Here is a 20,175-nt window from a genome sequence, read left to right as displayed (position 1 = left end):
GATTTCTCGAGTAGTCTGGTCGTTATGAAGAAACAATATATTAGTATCAACAAAGAAAGGTACACACTCACACGAGTTACAATGTTTTGCTAGGTTTGTTTCATTCTTTTTTAAGGACTGCGTATGCTCCATCAGCCTAATGTTGATGTCTTTTTGTCCTTGCGCGCGAAATTTTAGAGGCGTACTGGATACAGAAGAAGACAGATGTATTAGCGACGCTTCGTTGAGTTTACGTAGAAAAGAATTTACTTTTATTGAGCAATCCTCTTGAGTAATGCAAAGAACGGGTTTATTATCGGGCCTCAAGCTGTTATTCTTGGCCTAAAGCTGTTATTCTTGGACTCCTCTTACGTACTGTGGCCATGGTAGTTTAAAGAATCTTTTCCCTCAAGTACATGGACTTCGTGGCTTCGTAGACGTTGGCAGGTTAAAGTTTTTCAATACATAGGGACTTCACAAGTGATGTGTTGTGGATGGACATGTCCTACTGTACATGTGTGGTGGTGGTTATTAGTGTGTGACTATGTGACTATGTGGTGATATTTGTGACTGTACAGCGTCGTATGAGTTTCTGGGCAAAGCAGAGGTGTGGAGAAACAAGACAGTGTAGAATTGGTGACTGCCATGCTTGGACGATGTTTATGTTCTGCGAGGAAGAAAGTGCCAATATCCTCTTGGCAAAGAAGAGGAAGATGAGAAGATGTACTTGAGTGTAGGAGAAGAGAAGTGGTGAAGAGGAAGTGTTTTCAGATCCTATTACAGTTGGTAGTGTGCGCGTGTGTTGTCTCTTCTCTTGTGTTTGTTGCGCCACATTTCTGAATACTATGCTGCACCAACTAGCCCCTCAAGCCGTTATTTTGAGATATCAGCGCGAGGTTCATGTCTCTGTCGAGGAGGCTTCCTTTGCTTCAGGACAGCTCGGCGAGAGAAAATTGATAGAACTGCGTTGGGCCTCAGTTTTTTTTCTTCGAGTTCGTGTAATATTGGCGGCTCAAATCGGTCTTCAGTGAAATGTAGCTAGAACATAGAGCGATGAGTTAATCACTCAGGCTAAGTGAAAAAAAAAAAAAAAAAGCTTCTTGCATACAATTGAAATGAGTAATATGTTACAGTGCAAAGAATTGTTGCTCGCAAAATGTTCCCCTATTTTTACATCATAACTATAATCATTATTGATTGTTTAAGTTTCGTAAATACAGAAAATTGATGCAATGATTCCGGCTGATTTTACATCGATGAGAAAACGTTTCTCGCAGTAAATGAATACGCGGAATCGCGGTTTTAGAGCTCCAGCTTTCAAAGCGAAGGTAACCTGCCAGCGCCTAGCAGTCATGGTCAAAGTGAAGCGTGTGTGATCATGTGAACACCCCTTGCACATTGGCCGTATCCCTGATAAAACGAACGCATACTTTTTAACCCACGCGTGCGTCGAAGCATGGCAAGACACATTCAAGAATTGAAAAAAAAAATGCTGTACGACCTAACTAGTGCAGATTACCCGCAATACCTCGGGTTTACTTGCCAAAGAGTTTTTTTCAGGGCCATCATTCATTGCTCCTGAGTAACCGAAGCACGCTTGTGGGATTCGGGCTTGCCGCGACTGCCCTTTGAGCGGCCGCCGCCGTGCCATGTTGTTCTCCTCGTTCCCTTTCTCCCGCCTGTGGCGGCGGAGAGAGGCTCGGACGACTTGTCACTGTCGTTCGGGCCACAGCTCCGCCCTGGCGTCCCAGTGGCTGTTCCCATTGGCGCCTTTTTGGCGGGAACACGGCACCGCTTCGACGGCCGCGCTCGCGCGACCCTCGGAGCGGGGCCCAAGGAGAGAGCCCTCCGAGACATCGTAAGGTGCGTACGCTACTGTTCTTGTCTGCCGGCCTTTGACCGCGCAGACAAGTGTGTACTCGAGTTCGTCCGCTCCGGGTCGTACCCGAGAGCGCAGCTCGAGCCTGTCGATCGTGATCCTACAATCCGCGACAGGCGTACCTTGCGGTGGTTGCCCACTCTCTCTCAAAGGAACCCTTCGGTCACCGCGAGAGAGAGATCACAGCACGCCCTTGCGTGCTTGCGGCGCGGACTCCGTGTCACTTCGTGCGCGCAGGGGAGCCTTGCTCCTCGCGCGCTCCAGGGACACTGTGACTATGTGTGTATGTGAGTTTGTATATTTGTGGATGCGTGCGTGCGTGCGTGCGCGCGCGCGTGTGTGTGTGTGTGTGTATGTGTATGCCGCTGGAGGATGGCGTTTCAATAAACGTCTCCTTTGTGAACTTGGAGGTTTGTGTCCTTGCAGCGCAGTGCTCTCCTTCCGGTGGAGATTGAGTGCGCGCTGCGGTGTTTCAGTGTGCGCGTGGTGACGGCTGATCGGGGCTTCGGCTCGCGCGACGCTCGAACCCGCGGTGGTTGGTGGCCTATGACCACGTAGAAACCACACGCTACAAGTACAAGCTGGAAAGACTAGCTCCTCTACAAGCCCCAATTTTGATTTTTAGTGAAAGAGGCCAGGGATCCTAGCATAATCGCGACAAATGCAATCGAGAGACTACTGTTCCAGTGACAGCAAAAAGCAGATTATAGTGCCGTATTTCTGACTACAAAAGTCGACAGCGTGTGAAATGATGGAGCCTTGCAGAATATTCAGCATGCTGCAGAGGACAACCTTATTTTTATACAATGAACATGTTGCCACCGCAAAAATATTGAGGAGCAAGCAGGAATAGAAAACGCAGCGTCAGGTGACGCGTTATTACGGGGAGTGAGAAAGGCGCATTACGTCGCAAACAACCCTGTTCTTTCTAGGAATAAACTTCTTTCGACTAATCTTGTGAATCCATTGACTCTTGCGCCAGCCGTCACGCATTCCTTGAGGTATCATGAATACCGCATAACCATCTTCAGGCCGCTTGCTGCAGTTGTACGCGCAACAGCACGGCATAGAGCTTGCGCCCTGCAATAAAAGCACAGCGCGCAATATTCGCTCACCGCGAATAGGAGAAAAATGGCGCGAAGGAAAAAGAAAACGCAAGGAAAACGCCGGACGCGTGTTGGTTTCCAAGGGCAACGGCAGGGAGACCAATCGTCGCCCAGGAAATCGGGCGGAGAGCCGGCCTTCAGCGAAGGGGCGCGCAAGGGGCGAGGAGGTAGCGCGGCGGCGGCAAAGTTCAATCATTGGCGTAACTTTCAAAGTATCAAGGGGTTTTACTTTAGAGTGCTCACCAGCGCCATCCTCAGCCATAGCGGCGGACGTGGAATGTCCTTTGTTTATATATATATATATATATATATATATATATATATATATATATATATATATATATATATATATATATATATATATATATAAATCTGTGTGTGTGTGTGTCCCAGCTAACTTGAACCAAGGGTTAAAAATACAAAAATTTCGATAGACCAGGAAAACCAGTTGCATACAACTGCAAGCCGCCTTGCGCTCCGCAGGCATTTTTTTGTTTTGCAATTACTTAGCTAGTTAATTTTTCTAATTTACTAAATATTGGCTTTCGATCATAAATGTGAATTGGAAATTTGGAGACCGCCTTCAGAAACCCCCACTCTGTTAATTGCGATAAAGAAAGTGTCAGGTGTATCTTTCTTTTTAGCGTGGAAAAAAAAAAAGCCCGCGAAATACAAATGAAATCACATCGCTAGCGCATTTGAGTGTCAAGATTGTGGTGCTCTCAGTCGTGATTTGAGCGAACGAAATCTGCGGCCGGGCCGTGAAATGACGGTCCCGTTGCAGCGGCGGGCTGACATGGCGATGGTTGGAGCGAGCTCGCCGCGCTCGCTGCTGCTTGCACCGTCACGTGCGCTGGCTGGCTGACGCGGGCAAAGAAACCTTCACAGGCATATCGGCCTGCCGCTTTAAAGGCCCACTGTCCACCCTCCGGTCGAAAATATTTTCTTCCCCGGTGACTGTGACACTTCGCCCCTAGAACGCAAGGCCGCTAAATGTTTTTGAAAAGAGTAACTAATAACGCAGTTACAGCCACCGCAATCACCCGATTCTGTCATGCTTCTCTCCTTCCGTTCCCTCGCAAAGGTTTTTCACTCTCCTGCCCGAGGTCGTCTAGCCTCCGCAAGACAAATTCCCCTTCCTCCTCCGCGTTTGGCGGGAGGTGGGGCGTGGCACTCCGCGAGCGCGAGAAGAAAAAAAAAAAAAAAACGGTCGAGGGAGCGCGCGCAGCGAGCGGTAGACACCCATCCTTCTCCCGTCAGTCAGCGAGACGGACCAATGGATGTCGTTCGCGGTACGTACGTCATTACTGTGGCCCGTCGGGCCAGCGCAGGAAACGGGGAAGCTGGCTTCCCAACGGAGAGCATGAGAGAGCTTTGAATTGTATTTTCGATGCTTTGCGGCGCGCGTGTCACTGTAGCATTTTGCACAGACTATCTCCGGTACCTGATCGAAACACTGGGCTCCTTTGCTTAAAAGGGCCTTCCCTGGACAGTGGCCCTTTAACGGGGCCGAAGAGACTGGCGGCAGCTGATTTCGTTCACTAAAACCACGGCTGAGCGCGCCGCAATCTTGGTGCGCGAATGGGCTAGTCCCGTGATTTTATTTGTATTTCGCGTGCTTTCTTTTGAGCCTCGAAAAAGGATACGCGACGCTTTCTTTACCGCAAAAGCTGGAATAGGGGTTTCTGACGGCGCTGTCCAGATTTCCAATTCACATTTATGGTCTAATGTCAATATTAAGTAAATTAGAAAAATTAACATAACTAGCTAAGTAATTGCAAAAAAAAAATGCTTGCGGTGCGCAAGGCAGCTGGCAGTTGTATGCAACGGGTTTTCAGGGCCTATCTCAAATATTTTATATTTTAACCGTTGGTTCAAGTTAGCTGGGACACCCGGTATATAGCATGTGGGTGTGTTCAGGTAAGCAAGGGTAATCGAAGTTCCATGATCATTTTTTGTTCTCAATAAAATATGTGGAGGCAAATGTCATGACACAAGGGAATTAACCTTAGTTTTGCAAGGTATGGCATAGCTTTCCCGGAAAAAAATCGTATATAACTAGAGGTGGAAAACTCTGTTTTTGCATTTCAGAAAGTTCCAGGTTTGGAGACCTGCTCCCTACGCATTAAGATCTTGTCATCTATTACATTTTACTCACTAAATGTATGCAACTTTTACTTTTTATAAAAACTATTCATAAACTTTGCTTCAGGAGCGGCGCACTGCAAAAATGTAATCTTCAACCTTACATATTGGCATGATGCCTTAAGTTGTTTGCATGAAAACTTTCTCTCTTTATTATCCGGGTTACGTTCTTAACTTAAAACAAAATCTGGAGCTCTAGATCGCTAGTTGTGCTCTCCACAACACATTAAATCGCCCGAGATTTGAAAACAGCAGAAAAGGGGCAAAAAAAATCACTTTCGGCTGTTATTAAAATCCCTCTCAATAATTGTCAGTACCTCAGAAATATTACGGACCGAAAAAGTGTTGCATTATATTGTTTAAAACTATAAAAGTAAATATAAAATCTAACCCTTGTCCTGAAAATTGCCAATATTCAGCCCTGCATTTTGGCACGACTCAATAAAGTGTTGTCACTGAAACATTTTCTGTTATCCAGTCCTTGTTTTTTATTTCTGGAAAAAATTGAAGTTCTCGAGTTGTCCATTCTTTCTCCATATTATTTTGAAATCGGCCCAAATTCAAAATTATCAGCAAATGGACAACTTTGATTCGAATTTAAGAAAACTACCCAGACTTCGATTTTTATCGAAGCCAACTAGAAACATTCTAAGTATTTTATAAATATTAGGCACTAAAATATATTGCATTATGTATACTAAAAATATAGAAATAGATATAAAACAATGCGTGTTTTTAATCTTTGAGGTGCGCTTCCCCTTAGGAGTAGGCGTCAAAGGTTCGATTTATTATTTGCTGGATTTAACTACATTTTATCTTATACAATATACAAAATCTTCTCAATGCTTATAAAGTCCTTTTAGGCTTGTTGACAGGGCTGAAGATAGCTTAATATGGAATAAATTTGCTATTTCTGACAATCTCATGGCAGAACGGAAGTGTCGGTTGAATTTTTTCTGTATCCTGCATATCTTTGTTTATTGCGAGGTGGAATAGTATTCAGTCTAGTTCTTAATTATATTGTTACGGATGAGCAACAAAGAGGAAGCGGGCAGTGGCGCGGGCAGGAGCATTCACGCTAGGCCCACTAGCATTTTCATTAAACAACATCTCATGGTCATCAAACATCATCTCTCTGTCCTCAGTTCTCCTGTTTTCATCGGCTTGCCGCCACATAACATTTGGTGGAAGTGCGGGGTTCTTCATCATCACCCCCTCATCCTGGTCTCGAGCTTCGGTGTCCTGCGACTTCATGCGTCGTCGGCTGAAGGTTAGGAGGCATCGCATGGTTGTTCCCCAGCCTACTGGACCCAGCAAGACCTTGCCGTTCCTCCGCCTCGTCCCCCCGTCCCGACCACAAGACACAAGAAAAGACCCAAATGGCCATATGTGACCCCACTGACCAGATGTGCAGACCAAAAACTCCACGACCCAAGACACCGGTACACTTCAAGACATCCTCCCTGCCTATGCCATGCGGTGCGTGCCTTGGCCTCTGCCATCGAGTCGTGGCAACATGTGGCCTGAGAGCTTCCTGGGCCTAGGTTTATCGGGAATCATTATGCCAGCAAGCCGTTCTATTCTTCCTTCTTTCTCTTCTTCTTCAAGCATCCAGACATGCCCATCATCATGCCATGGAATCAACATCAGTATACTTCCTCGTCCACGATCGGGACAATAGCTCGGTGGTCCCGGGTCATGTTAAGGACGAGCAACAAAGAGGAAGCGGGCAGCGGCGCAGGCAGGAGTGCTCGCGCTAGGCCCGCTAACATTTTCATTAAATGTCATCTCACGGTCATCAAACATCTCTCTGTCGTCTGTTCTTCTGTTTTCATCGGCTTGCCGCCATGGATCTCTGTTCCAAACGTCCATCATCACACATCGCATCGATACTGGAGATGCCCGCCCTATTCACAGATGGCCTTACGAAGTTGCTCTTTCCGAACGCCGGATCATTCAGGAAGAAGTGGAGAAAATGTTAGCCAGCAACATTATTGAGCCGTCGAGCAGCCCTTGGGCGTCTCCGGTAATGCTCATCAAAAAGAAAGATAACAGCTGGAGGTTTTACGTAGATTATCGACACCTAAACAAGATAACAAAGAAAGACGTGTACCCTCTTTCAAGGATCGATGACGCCCTCGACTGCCTGCATGGTGTCAACTACTTCTCCATCGATCTCCGTTCTGGATATTGGCAGATCTCTGTTGACGAAAGAGAACATGAAAAGGTGGCTTTTGTCACCCCGGATGGCCTCCAATTCAAGGTGATGCCTTTCGGCTTATGTAATGCTCCTGCAACCTTCGAGCGCATGATGGACTCCTTACTACCCGGGTTCAAATGGACCACATGTCTGTGCTACCTCGATGACGTCATCATATTTTCTTCAACCTTTGAGGGCCACCTCCATCATGTTTTGGCTATTCTTGGCGTCTTCCGACGAGCTGGCCTTCAGTTGAACTTCAAAAAGTAGCCTTGGCTGCCGGGAACTCAAGGTCCTAGGACACTTGGTCAACACCCATTGCATCCAGCCGGGTCCCGACATCCGAAATCTATACCGAAATCTAGCAGCGACGTGCGTAGCTTCCTCGGACTTTGCTCATATTTCCGGCGATTTGTATCAAACTTCGCGGAAATCGCCCGTCCACTCATGCAGCTTCTGAAAAAAGAGGTCTCCTTTTCCTCGAGCCATGAACAATCGGCCGCCTTCGTCGCTTTTATTGCCCACCTCACCAGTCTGCCAGTGTTGGCTCACTTCAATCTGTCAGCGCCCACAGAAGTACACACCGACGCAAGTGGTCATGGAATTGGTGCCGTTCTCGCACGTCAGCTCGGTTCCCCTCTCGTCATCGCCTATGCCACCCGACTCCTCTCTGCGGCAGGACAGAATTATTCCATCACCGAACGTGAGTGCTTAGCCCTAGTTTGGGCCATTACGAAGTTCCATTCCGAAGGTCATTCACATTAGTCACTGACCACCACGCATTGTGCTGGCTTTCCAGACTCAAGACTCTACTGGCCGCCTTGGACGTTGGGCCTTCCGCCTTCAGGAGTACAATTTTTCAGTAGTTTATAAGCCTGGCCAGTTGCATCGAGACGCTGACTGCCGGTCCCGTCATCCAGTCGACCCGCCAAGCCAACTTAATGTGACAATGACGCTTGTGTGCTCTCTATTTCTGACTTCCAACATTCGTCGTGAGCAACGCCAGGAACCTCAGCTTTGCGAAATTATCAATCGCCGATCGCCATGACCCTTCCTTTCGTTTGTTTGTGCTCCACGACTGTACCTTATACCGGCACAGTATGCGAACTGATGGCCCCGACCTTTTACTAGTAGTCCCTCAGCACCTACGCACAGCTGTCCTTGAACAGCTTCACGACGTTCCCACAGCGGGTCATCTAGGCGTCTCGCACATACGACAGTGTGCGCCGTCAGTTCTTTTGGCCAGGCCTATACTGCGCAGTCCGCTGCTATGTGGCTGCTTGTGACCGCTGTCAACGCCGGAAAAAGCCGTCAGTTTTACCAGCTGGACTTCTGCAGCCGATAGACATTCCCATAGACCCATTTTCTCGAGTGGGTCTGGATCTTCTAGGGCCTTTTCCACTGTCCGCATTGTGGAACAAATGGATTGCGGTGGTCATTGATTACACCACATGCTACGCGGTCACACGAGCAATACCAACCAGTTGTGCAACTGATGTCGCTGGTTTCCTCCTCAACGACGTTATACTCGTCCATGGAGCTCCCCGCCAACTGCTCATCGACCATAGCCATTGCTTTCTTGCGCATATAGTCGATGAGATCTACGATTGCGCAATGTTTTTCATTCTTTCATGACTGCCTACTATCCACAGACGAACAGGCTTACTGAACACTTTAACCGGACATTAACTGACATGCTGTCTATGTACGTTTCTGATGACCACCGCGACTGGGACATAACGCTGCCATTTGTGACATTTGCATACAATTCGTCATGTCATCACACTACCGGCTACTCCCCCTTCTATCTTCTACATGGCCATGAACCTCTGCTTCCTTTTGACAGCTTGCTCCCTTCTGTCGCCACTGCCAGCTCATATGCTCGTGACGCCATAGCCTGAGCTGATGCTGCTCGCGTTGTTGCTTGCAACCGACTCGCAGCCTCCCAGCACTTCCAGAAATGTCGCTATGATTCCCGTCATTGCAACACCCAGTATTCTTGCAGCTCTCTTGTGCTACTTTGGACCTCAGCTCGCCGCGTTGGCCCCTTTATACCCCTTTATACCCTTTATAAAAGCTTTATAAAGAAAAGCTTTTGCCCCATTATACAGGACCCTACCCTACCACATTTTACGACAAGTGGCACCAGTGACATACAAAATTGCGCCCTTGCACCCCGCAACGCATACCTCTACACCACGCACCAAGAGTGTCCATGTTGGACGCCTCAAGCCGTACTGCACGGACCCTGGTTTGGACGCTAGTACGCACCGGGACGGTGCTTTTCAGCCGGTGGGGTAGTGTTACATTAGGCGGTGAATGCACTGATATCTGCATAAGGACGGAAGAAGAAGAATCTCGTGAGTTTTGGTGAAGACGACATTCGAGCAGTGTCGGTTGGTGCCCGGTTGACACTGCTGTTTCTGTGTGCTGCGTGCGGTGTCATCTTGGACTAATCTCTTGGCCTTACCTTGCCACATATCAATTATATTTCATTTCTCGGTTATAAAAAAATAACAGTACTCTATTTTTTGAAGACTGTTTTTCTAATGTGCACCTAAGTACAATCATAATCACCGTCCACCTAAACTGCAGGTTAGGCACGCTTTCCAGGTTAGGTGGACGGCGGGTTCGCTCCGTATTGGCTCGCCTTTTTTCTGGGCTAAATGGCTGTCGGCAAGAATGCACGTCATCGCGGCTCATTCGTGCTGCTGCTATAAAGAAATATAAAATTCCACCTGAACTATCATGCTGCAGTGTTTTGCTTATGATAGTAATTCCGAGCATATTGGAAAAATTGTCTTCAAGAAAAGCACTGTCAATTTTTCCGTTAGTAACATTAGTACCGTGATATTTATAATGTACATAGGATTGTTTTTTAGGAGAGTTAGATAAATATCGAATATGCGGTAGTTTTTTAGATTCGAGTAAAGTTGTCTGTTTTATGATAATTTTGAATTTTGGCTGATTTCAATATAAAATGGAGAAAGAACAAACAATTCTAGAGCTTCCAATTTTTGCAGAAATAGAGAACTAGTCCTGGACAGTTTAGACAAAAAATTTCAGCTGCAACCTTTTATTTATTCGTGCCAGAATGTAGGGCTGAATATTGATAATTTTCAAAACCAGCCCTAAGTTTTATACTTACTTTATAATTTTAAGAAGCATAATGCAACACTTCTTTAGGCCGTAATATTTCTGAGGTAATGAGGATTCTTGAGAGCGATTTTCATAAAAATAGATGATGGTGTTTCTTTTTTAATTGGAGTCAAAGTCGCATCGTGTCTTGTTTGGTGTTTTCGAATTTTGGGCGAAATCGATGCATTGTAGAGACCACACCCAGCATTCTAGAGCTCCCAATTTTGCCTGAAATTAAGGAAATTACCCAAATAATAAACGTAAAAAGACAATTCCTAAAAACATAACTCATCATGCCCGTATTTAGGGTTGAAAATGAACTTTTTTGTAGCTTGTCGCTTCTGGAGCAATGTTTGCGATTTTTTACTAAATTAACTGCAGCAACAAAACATGTTTTTAGTAACTCGAATAAAATCATAAGTTGCATATATTAAGTGGGTAAAAAAGAAAAGATGACAAAATTTTAGTACACTAGCAGCAGATCTCCAAACTTTCAACTTTTTGAAATAGCAAAAATGGCGTTTCCCACCTGTAGGGATCGCCATATCTTGCAAAACTAGTCTATTTGCTCGTGTCGACACATTTGCTTATCACATATAACCATTATATTGAAAACAAAAAATGGTCATGGGACCTCGATTATCGTTCTTATCTGAACACACCTATATGGATTGTCTTCAAGACAGGAAATAAGTGCTGTGGAAATCACTGCACTGATTCTCATTGCAGTTATTGGGCTCATCATCGAGCCAAACCTAAAGGTTCTTATTCTTGGCAATGAATTCAATTCCCAATTGCATTACCCGTTTCCTTGCACTGTACCGCACCAAGTCTGTTGATTTAACTTCAATGGAATTTGTGTGGATTTTCTTCGTCGACGGCCGTAAAGTCTGCTGGTATGTTTCGCAGCTCGCAAAAGTGCGTCCGATGACTCTGCGCGTGGCAAAAATTTGTCCGCGCGCGTAAACTATGAGCGCCGGTGAAACCGTTCACTTCATTCAGGCAGTCGCCAGCCAGTGACACAAAGGTAATCATTAAGGATTTATTTTTTTAGTTGATCAGTGCGAAATATTGATGTAATCGTGGAGATCATTGTTTAGAAAAGTAGAAGGAAAAAGCAACCACATACTGCCGGTTGGATCCGAACCCGCGACCTCCGAATAAAATATGAAAACCTGTCTCCTCCCTTACATGGCGTCCTGGGAGCGTTGACGACCAAGGTTTCGGTTTCGCAAACCATTCGCGCAAATGTAGCTCGTGTTGCTACGGGGTCTTTTATTGACAGGTCGCTGTTGCCATAGGTCTGCAGTCAACTTTCTCAGGTGCCACGATTTCTTTCGCTTGCACTAAGTATAAGAAACGCGATGGCTCGGGGGTGCTGTCTGCGCATGCTGTCTGCGCGTACTGGAAAGTGATTCTTAACCAACAGCGCTGTTTCACGTGTATCCGGGAAATAACACCGCTGTCCTTAAATCCCAATGCTTTGAAGACGGTGGATGGTTGTATGACTGAATCTGATGGCGGCTTGCGCCATATGATCGAAGGAATCTTCCAGTGAGCGCCGCATTGCAGGCAAGCAAAGTGGAAATATTATTTGCTACTCGCTTAACTGGCTTAACTATTACTTCCACAATTAGTTTTTATCTAACGATGCACCTAAACATTAGCTGTCACTGACAGTTATAAGGCAGAGCATACATGAGGTCCACATTACTTCGGAGGGTTTCTAAAAAACTTTCTTTTTCAAGCTCCATAGCACTCCGCCACAGAACCGCATTGCTTCGGAGGGAAGCAATGCGGTTCTGTGGCGGAGTGCTATGGAGCTTGAAAAAGAAAGCTTTTTAGAAACGAGTTTTTTTTTTGTACCTTGGGGAAATCACTGTTTCATATGCCGGAAACCGGAAACTATCGAACACGTTTTCTTAGACTGTTGGGAAGCCTTTTTCTTCTCGGACATTCTACAATGAACAATTAAAAAAGACCTACCTGTGGATGCATTCGGAATTCGATTTTTACAAATTGAAGATGATGATGGGCTACCGCTGGACATGATCATGTTATTGGGCCTGCACAGTATCTGGCGATCCAGAATGGCTTTCAGGCATGCAGACGTTGATGCGAGGAAAATACGGCAGTATTTTCGCAAAGCCATTGCTAGTGTTACTGAAGTTTTTAAGACACAAGATGAAGTGCCTGAGTGGCTTCCGAGAATGGAAGTATTGCTGCAAATGCCTGATTTGTAATGGATCACGTAGCCCAAATCGCGTGCTTTTAACCCATGTTGTGTATTTGTCGCGTAATATTCTGTGTGTGTGGAATAATGTTCTTTATGTGTAAAATCAAATAATAAATTAGGCAATAAAGAAAGAAAAAGGTTCTGTGGCGGAGCGGCAGTGTGCTCGCCTCGCACTGCGAAGGAACCATGTTCGACTACACGGGTTTCTATGAAACTTTTATTGTTTCTTTACTTTTTTCTTATTTTCGTGTTACAACCACAATGCCGACACCAGCTTTTTTGCAACATGGGGCCCTGAATGGTATCGCGTTAACTACACCTAAACTCTGCATGCCCGTGCGGCTACGAATTTACGCCTCTACCGATCCAGTTGACTTCAGGAGACGTAGCTCCCATGTTGTCGTCTGCCGATGCGCCGTCCGCAGATAGTAGCGAACACTTTCGAAAAAGTACTACCACGTCGGTCCCTGCTTAGGATGCCTTTGCCATGTTAATAATGGGCGAACGGCCCTAGCGTTGACCTAGGGGAGCAAGTGGAATCACGTGACTCCTCTTACTGCTGCTAAAGCAGACGCTCGATTGAATTTGTGCGTTTTAAAAGCTAATAGTCGCGTTTATTTCTGTAGTTTGGGTTGATATAGACCTTGCACCTTTTGATCTTGCATCGTGACTGAGGCTGCTGAAGTTTAAAGCTGTTGCTACGGTCCATTACTGCTCTTCACCCAAACTTAGGTGAGGGAACTCAGCGCAAGCTCCCCTTGCTACCCGAAACATAAGTTCACAGAACCTTCCTTGATCAAAATTTGAATGGGCAGACATTTCAGTGAGCGAGATTTTGTCTATAGAGCTAACGCTAAGAGTTCGGTGAGTGGCAGAAGAAACTGCGCGCGCATTTTAATTTGTGCTTATCACTTGTGAACCTAATTGCTGGAAGGATGAAAGATGCTGGCTTGTTCATGGAGCACTTCTTCAAACTGGAGCGTCTTCACACTTGCTAAAAAATTAATCCATGTCATCCCCACAGTCACTTGTTTGCTCTACTACGTTCAAGGGAGTAAGGGAAAGGTGCCGCTTCCGCCGGCGCTATACGAAGGCGCTCAGCATCTGTCAGGCTCCTAACAGTCCTCTGTTCTCGCAGAGGAATCCCATTACCTGTGCACTGACTGCTTACATTTGACTGGTTGTGTGGAAGCCTCAATTGTTGTTCCTTTTTTTTTTTTTTCATAGCAGCAGAAATGCTGCAGCCGGTGCGCGTCGTCGTAGCAGTAAAGCTGGCCGGTTACAATAACTTTGATTTTGTGAAGGGCTTCTTTGCCGAATGAGTGGGTCTCATACCTCAAAATAAGCTCATACAGTCCCAGATAGAGAGAGAGACTCTTTAATGGAAAAACAGAGAATTTTGCCGGCGTTTAGATTTCGCTGGCATGCTACTCTGTGTAGGAAGGGGAATTCGGGAGGGAAAGATTGAAAAAGAATGGTGAGGAAAATAATAGAATTGAAGGGGGAGATAAAACACTGCCAATTAATACGTGTTAAGGTGCTTCGTGGAGTAATGATATAAAATCAAATAATGAAATGCATGATCCGACAAATGTGCTTATAGAGTTCACAGCTTGCAAAATGCCTGAGGGAAACATGCGAGGTGAATTTAGAGTTTGTCAAGGAATCCAATGTCTTTCAAATATGTAAATAAAAAGTTCATCGTGAGTCTTTGTTGCCTAGGGCAGGCTAAGGGACCTAAAACACTGTTCATTGTTAAAGGCACTAGGGAAAGCTTCTCCATGCTATGTTCATAGTTTGCATGCTCGTCAGCGTACGCAGTGCACTCAAGTAGGATATGTTCCATAGTTTCAATCGAGCCGCAGTTGTCACAATACAGCTGTTCATTTCACCGAAACGGTAGCGCAAGCCATTTGTATATGCACTCAAGACATTTCATCCTGTGGCCTTTATGTACCCTCAACAAACCATGTCCTGTCTTACCGGCTGCAGCGGAAGACATCATCTACGACAGCTGAGCTCCATGGCATTAAAGAAGCTCTCTCCTATATCCTGCGCCAAACTCCCGGAAGATGAGTTATCTTCACTGATTCCAAAGCATCTCTGCAAATCTTGAATAACCTGCTGAAGAGAACCAGTCATCATCCTGTTTCCCTTGACATCGGGTATCTTCATCATTTGGCTATTGCCACAGGCCACTGCATAACATTTCAGTGGATATCAGCTCACTGTGGCATTAAAGCCAATGAAAAAGCAGATGAAGCAGCGTTCATTTATTTAATATACACAGGCCCAGATGGAAGTGTATATCAAATAAATGAACATAATGCTAACGCCCAACTGAACTACTCAGGAAAGCATCCTACAGCAGCAGTTCAACGTGCGTTATCCCACTTACTTCGCCATGTGGGCGCTTCAGCGAGGTGGCGCCACGGTATATCCTCGTGCCCCTTGTTCGGTCCCCGCGCCTGCACCGTCGCGTGTATATCAGTTTTTTAGAAGCCGCTAATTTATGAAGTGCACACGCACGCACTTTCCTCCATGAACATGAAGCAACACGCTGTTTCTAACGTGCTCACTGAGCCTTTCATCGTTTGGATTAATTCAGCTGAGCATTGATACATCTGCGGGATGTAAATGAGCCATAACATATTCAGCCTTCGTTGAGCGGTCGATCAGACATTGACCAAATCACATAAATAGCTCATTTCATCTGCGGCCTTTTTTTGTTACTCCTTGTGCACACGAAACGCTGTATGATGAGTGCCTGTTTGGTTTACAAGGTCCCCAAAGCGACTCGGATTAATTATGAATGGTCATCACGCGGCATGCTCCCCGCTTTGACCATGTCACCTCGCCTGCCGTCCGCACTATATAGGTCGCACCCTTCTGTCGAAGTTGCCCGAACATATACCGGTATATTGGCGGGAGTTGGCCTTGCAAATATTAAGCTTTTAGAAATGGTTCGCATTCCGTGTGTGGTTCCAAAGCGGTCGGCATTAATTAAACCGTGCCTGACAGTCTTTGGATTTCTATGATCGATTGTCCTGCATGCGCTATAGCAGCCCCATTGTGGACGTGCTTTGAAGGGTCAAGGAGTCGCTTTCTAAGCCGGAATTTGTTCAGTGCGGGAAAATTCAGGCAATGCATTGTGCAAGTGCGACCGTCGTTCACAAGAGTTGACCATAATCCACCCGGGCTGCGTCTTGTCGCACGCTGACTGGTGAGCATTTATTTAACAGCAGCACTGAGCACCGCGGCCACGGCCGCCGCGTTTCAGTGGAGCCGGAACGCAAGGCGCCCGTGTGCTTGCGATGTCAGCGCACAAAGAACCCAGGTGGTTGAAATTAATCCGGAGCCCTCCGGTGGTCCCTCATATAGTCCACCAGTCGCTTTGAGACGTTAAGGCTCGTAAAACCACAAAACCAAACACCTGTACTGCGGCCGGTCCCTCGGCTTTGGCAAATGTGGGCGATTCAACCCAATACTACTTCTTCGGGAGCCATAAACTCGTAAAGCTGCTAGCGCATACATTTTCTGCCAAAAGTAAGCAGGTAATGGGGTTTGCTCATCTGTATAGTGGTGCTCTTACCCCTAGAAACCAAAATGTCTCCAAAAGTAAGAACAAGGGTCTACCTTAACACATAATTTAAAAAGTGTCATTAAGTGCATCACTACACGATTCACTAAACTCATTTCCTGGTTAAATTTGGCAAAAGTGGTGCATACGGCGCCACACCTCTGTCCGTGCACCAAGTCACTCCGCATACAATCAGAAAGCAAGTGCTTCCTCTTGCAGATTGGCGAAGCCTCGGCCCTTCCATGGCTTTGCAGAGCAAGAATGGTTTGTAATAGACAAAAAGGAGTGCATATGTTGGTGACGTTTGCTAGGTTTTTTTTTTTGTTTTGTTTTGCATGCAAACATACCTGGCTTGGCCTGCGCCGTTATTGCCAGCTGGCGCAAGTATTGACTGGAAATGAAATCTGCACTGCATTGTTTGTTGGCAGTGGCTTACAGCACTCTTATACATGTATAGCATCCGATGGCTGTAAGCAGTCACAATCAAGAGTGAGTTCCATCAACTAGGCCCGCGTGAGCGTTCAGTTCAGTGGCTTCATGCAGACCAGTTGCGAACACAGCGTGCATGCTGACCGTCCCTTCATCGGGGCGTGTATAACTGAAGATGTTCACATGCACTGACGGACAGTCACGGGCTGCGTGAAAGCGCAAATGTGAAAATGCATGTCTGCTTATCCTCGCGTGTGAGCATGGCTGGACGTTTCCACGTGTATGCGAGAGGTGGGTGTGGCGAACTCTGCTCTCCTCATTGTGCTGCGCAGGCGTGCCACGACCGCCAGGACCAGCGAGGAGGCATCGGTGCGATGCGCGGAGGAGACCGCTGGCGCTAGGCGGCGGTGGGCCGACGCCCCATGATTCAGGTGATGGACACCACACTATCGGCGACGGGCGCCGAAGGCCAGCCGCTGCTGTGCAACGGCGCGGCCTCTGGCGCCTCTTCCGGGGTTGGCGGCACCTCGGGCCTGCACCACCCGTGGCAGGACCACCACGCGAGCTGTGCCGGCTGCGATGAGTACCGCAACCGGCGTGACAAGAATGGCGATTTGCTTGCGTGCGACACAGTCATCAGCATCGGCGCGGCAGCCTCGCCCGTTGAGCGCGGTGGTGAACCTCGTCTGCTGCAGGAGAAGTGGAAGACCCTGGTGGCCTTCACGTTCCTCTCTGCCAACCTAATACTGAACCTGACCTGCTTGGCGTATGTGCATGAGCGCATCCCCGACCGCGCCAAGTTCCCGCCATTGCCGGACGTCTTCTTTGACCTCTTCCCGCCACTGGACTGGGCGCTGGACGTGTCCGAGTCCATTATCATCTTCTGCATCTGGTCTACACTCGGCTTGCTGCTCATTCACCGATACAGGTGCGCTGCTACAGCATCTTTTCACGTGACCTTTCATCTGATTGCTTCAGCATTACTATAACCACTTTGAGGGAATGATTCTTCTAATGTAATGGTGGAAATATTCATTTGCATCATCGACAGAGCACAATACATGACCTACAGGCTTCGAGCACTTTGGATAGTTTATGGGAAGTATGTAAATATATGTGAAAAGCTTACAACTTGAAACAATTTGTTTTTGTACTGAAGCAATAAGCGTCGTAAATGAAAGGTGCACATATGGAAAGTGTGATTGTGCATACATTTTATAGCTAGCATTTAGAGGAGCTAAGAGCAGCAGATTTGCGACTGTAGTTATAACTGTATATTTATTTACTTTAAAATTTACAAGCTCTTACCAATAAAAAAATAAATATGACTTTTAGACTTTTATATCTAACATTTTCATGTTATACTTAGCTAGCACTGCAAAAAAATGGACAAAGGTTCTGACCTCATTTACCTGTGTTCATGTTTTGACTTCTTAGTGTTTTTTCTTATACTGATTCAGGTAGACCAATTTTAAAGAGGTGCTAAATATACTTGGAATGTGTTGACTTTACAAATTAGGTTAGTAGAGTACAGCTTGCAATTCTTTAAATTTATCACGGAAGTGTGGACTGCCCAGCATTGCTACACCGAACGATGAGGGAGATCAGAAAGGCCAAGGGCATGCCCACAATTTCTGCTTCTGGGGTGAGCTTCGTCTGCTAGGCTGTTCTGATTTAGTGCATAGAATCTCCTGCCTATGTTCACTTGCTATACATCAGCGCCTCAAGAAGTTGTGACTTCTTGTCTTTATCCTCTATATTTAGTGCAGGTGATAGCAGTAAAGAGAGCACATTTGCAATAAATAGCCAGCATGCCCAGGTTAATATCATCACTCACAAAAAGCTATTCATGGGGGATCCTCCAAATCGGTGCACTACTTAGCGAAAAGAAACTGCTTCAAGACCCTCCGTGCAAATGCAGCAATGGCCAAGCATCGTGCTTGGAACATTGCAAGTTTGCGCCAATCAAAGCAACTAGCACACAGCAAATAAGACACTGAACAAGCACTCTCGGAACTCTGATATCGCTCAACTTGCTGCTTGGAGTTGTTTCACATAAAGCAGCACAGCCAAGCAGGCGACGCTCACTCAAGCAGCATGATCAGTGCGTGTGCCCATTCTTGCTCCTGGCTTACGCTCAACTTTGTCAAGCAGTTGACATTGCCGTGAATATCTCGGCCACAGTACGATCCTGCACAGTGCTCACATTTAGAGCTCTCCTTGCTTTCTCGTTGCAAATTTTTCATCCATCTTATGTGGCCTAGCTGCCACGCAGTGCCTGTGCTCTTCTATGAGCACATTTGCTATTGGCCCAACATCGCTGTGGTAGAAAAAGTGTCACTCACACAGGCACACACCGGTTGTGCGGAAGGTGATGCTGCGAATGCTCCCATATTTTCATTATTCTAAGTACCCCCCCTTCTAATTTTAAGCACCATCTTTGCAAAACGAAAAAAATGTTTGAAGAGAAAAAAAAAGTTTGCATACAAATCTATGCCTATCCTTTTTGCTTAGAACAGCGGCTATCTAAAGCCACCAAGCACACTTGCTCACTCTGTCATCAAGCTGAAGCTGTTAGTCCCAATGTGGCACAGTGTCTGTCGAGTCATCTCCGGCTTCATGTGTTGCTTTGTTCCGACACAGCAGGACAGACGGCGGCAGACGGCGGCACAGAGTGCCGAAAACCTGTGAAAAGCAACCCGATACTTTTATCAACATGTTGTAATGTGGGTCGCTTATCGGAGGCGTCGGCAGGCTTCACGAGCATTGCCCACTGCACATTGCTTGATTTGGTATTGGTTGCTTAAAAGCTGTAAAGGAAGTCGTAACGAGTTGTAGAGGGCGTCCTATAGACCGTTTTCGCGGCGAGGAGGAAAATAGCCTTGAACCGGAACGCGCTGCGCAGCTCCTCCTGTCTGGTATGTGGGGAAGCAGGGATAGCAGCGGTGGGCGGCAGGGCATTCTACGGAGAAAGGGCACACGTTGCAGTCTTTTGCACACAGAGTGTCTTGAATAGCCGCAAAGTATCTAAGCCGATTAGCTGATGTGAGCGATGTGCTTTCTTTCCCTGTTCTTTCTTCTTTTGCCCCTTTCTTTCCTTCATTTCCCTGATCGTTTCATTTCCGCCGGCCGCAGTTTAGCTGTTAAGAGCTACCGCGGTTAAGGTAATCTTTTTTTGTTTTTACTCAGTTGTTTGCATTAACAAAAAAAAAAAAAAAAACCGAAAGGACATAATTAACAGAAGATAAAAGATTAACAGCGGTGGTATGCGCGTGTGTTGCTCTACACTGTTCCACTTGCAACTCACTCAATTGGGCGAAGATGAGCACTTCTGAATTTCAAGCCCCAACCGAAAATGTTTCGCTTTGGCAGCCTTTCGTGCGAGCTCCAAACACTGTGTTTGTAGAGTAGGAACCGGAAAAACTGAATACCCGTGCAACAAAGGCAGACTTTGGGCAACAAGCGGATGATATTCCCTGCGGC

General features: G+C 46.4%; 1 protein-coding gene across 8 annotated transcripts in view; it reads left to right on the top strand.

The window, feature by feature from the left end:
* LOC146182829 (phosphatidylcholine:ceramide cholinephosphotransferase 2-like) overlaps positions 1-20,175 on the top strand; it is a 240,412-nt gene that overhangs the window by 166,336 nt on the left and 53,901 nt on the right. For all 8 annotated transcript variants that reach the window (XM_084608946.1, XM_084608944.1, XM_084608942.1 and 5 more), the window contains one exon: positions 17,025-17,620. In XM_084608946.1, the coding sequence (XP_084465072.1) occupies positions 17,115-17,620 (506 nt within the window). In that variant the 5' untranslated portion in view covers positions 17,025-17,114. The remainder of the gene's footprint in view (positions 1-17,024; positions 17,621-20,175) is intronic.

This window comes from Amblyomma maculatum, chromosome 7, assembly GCF_055883805.1.
Source record: "Amblyomma maculatum isolate TAMU_Amacu chromosome 7, ASM5588380v1, whole genome shotgun sequence".
NCBI lineage: Eukaryota > Metazoa > Arthropoda > Arachnida > Ixodida > Ixodidae > Amblyomma > Amblyomma maculatum.
Note: the sequence above shows the minus strand (reverse complement) of the source record. Positions and strands in the feature narration are given on the sequence as shown.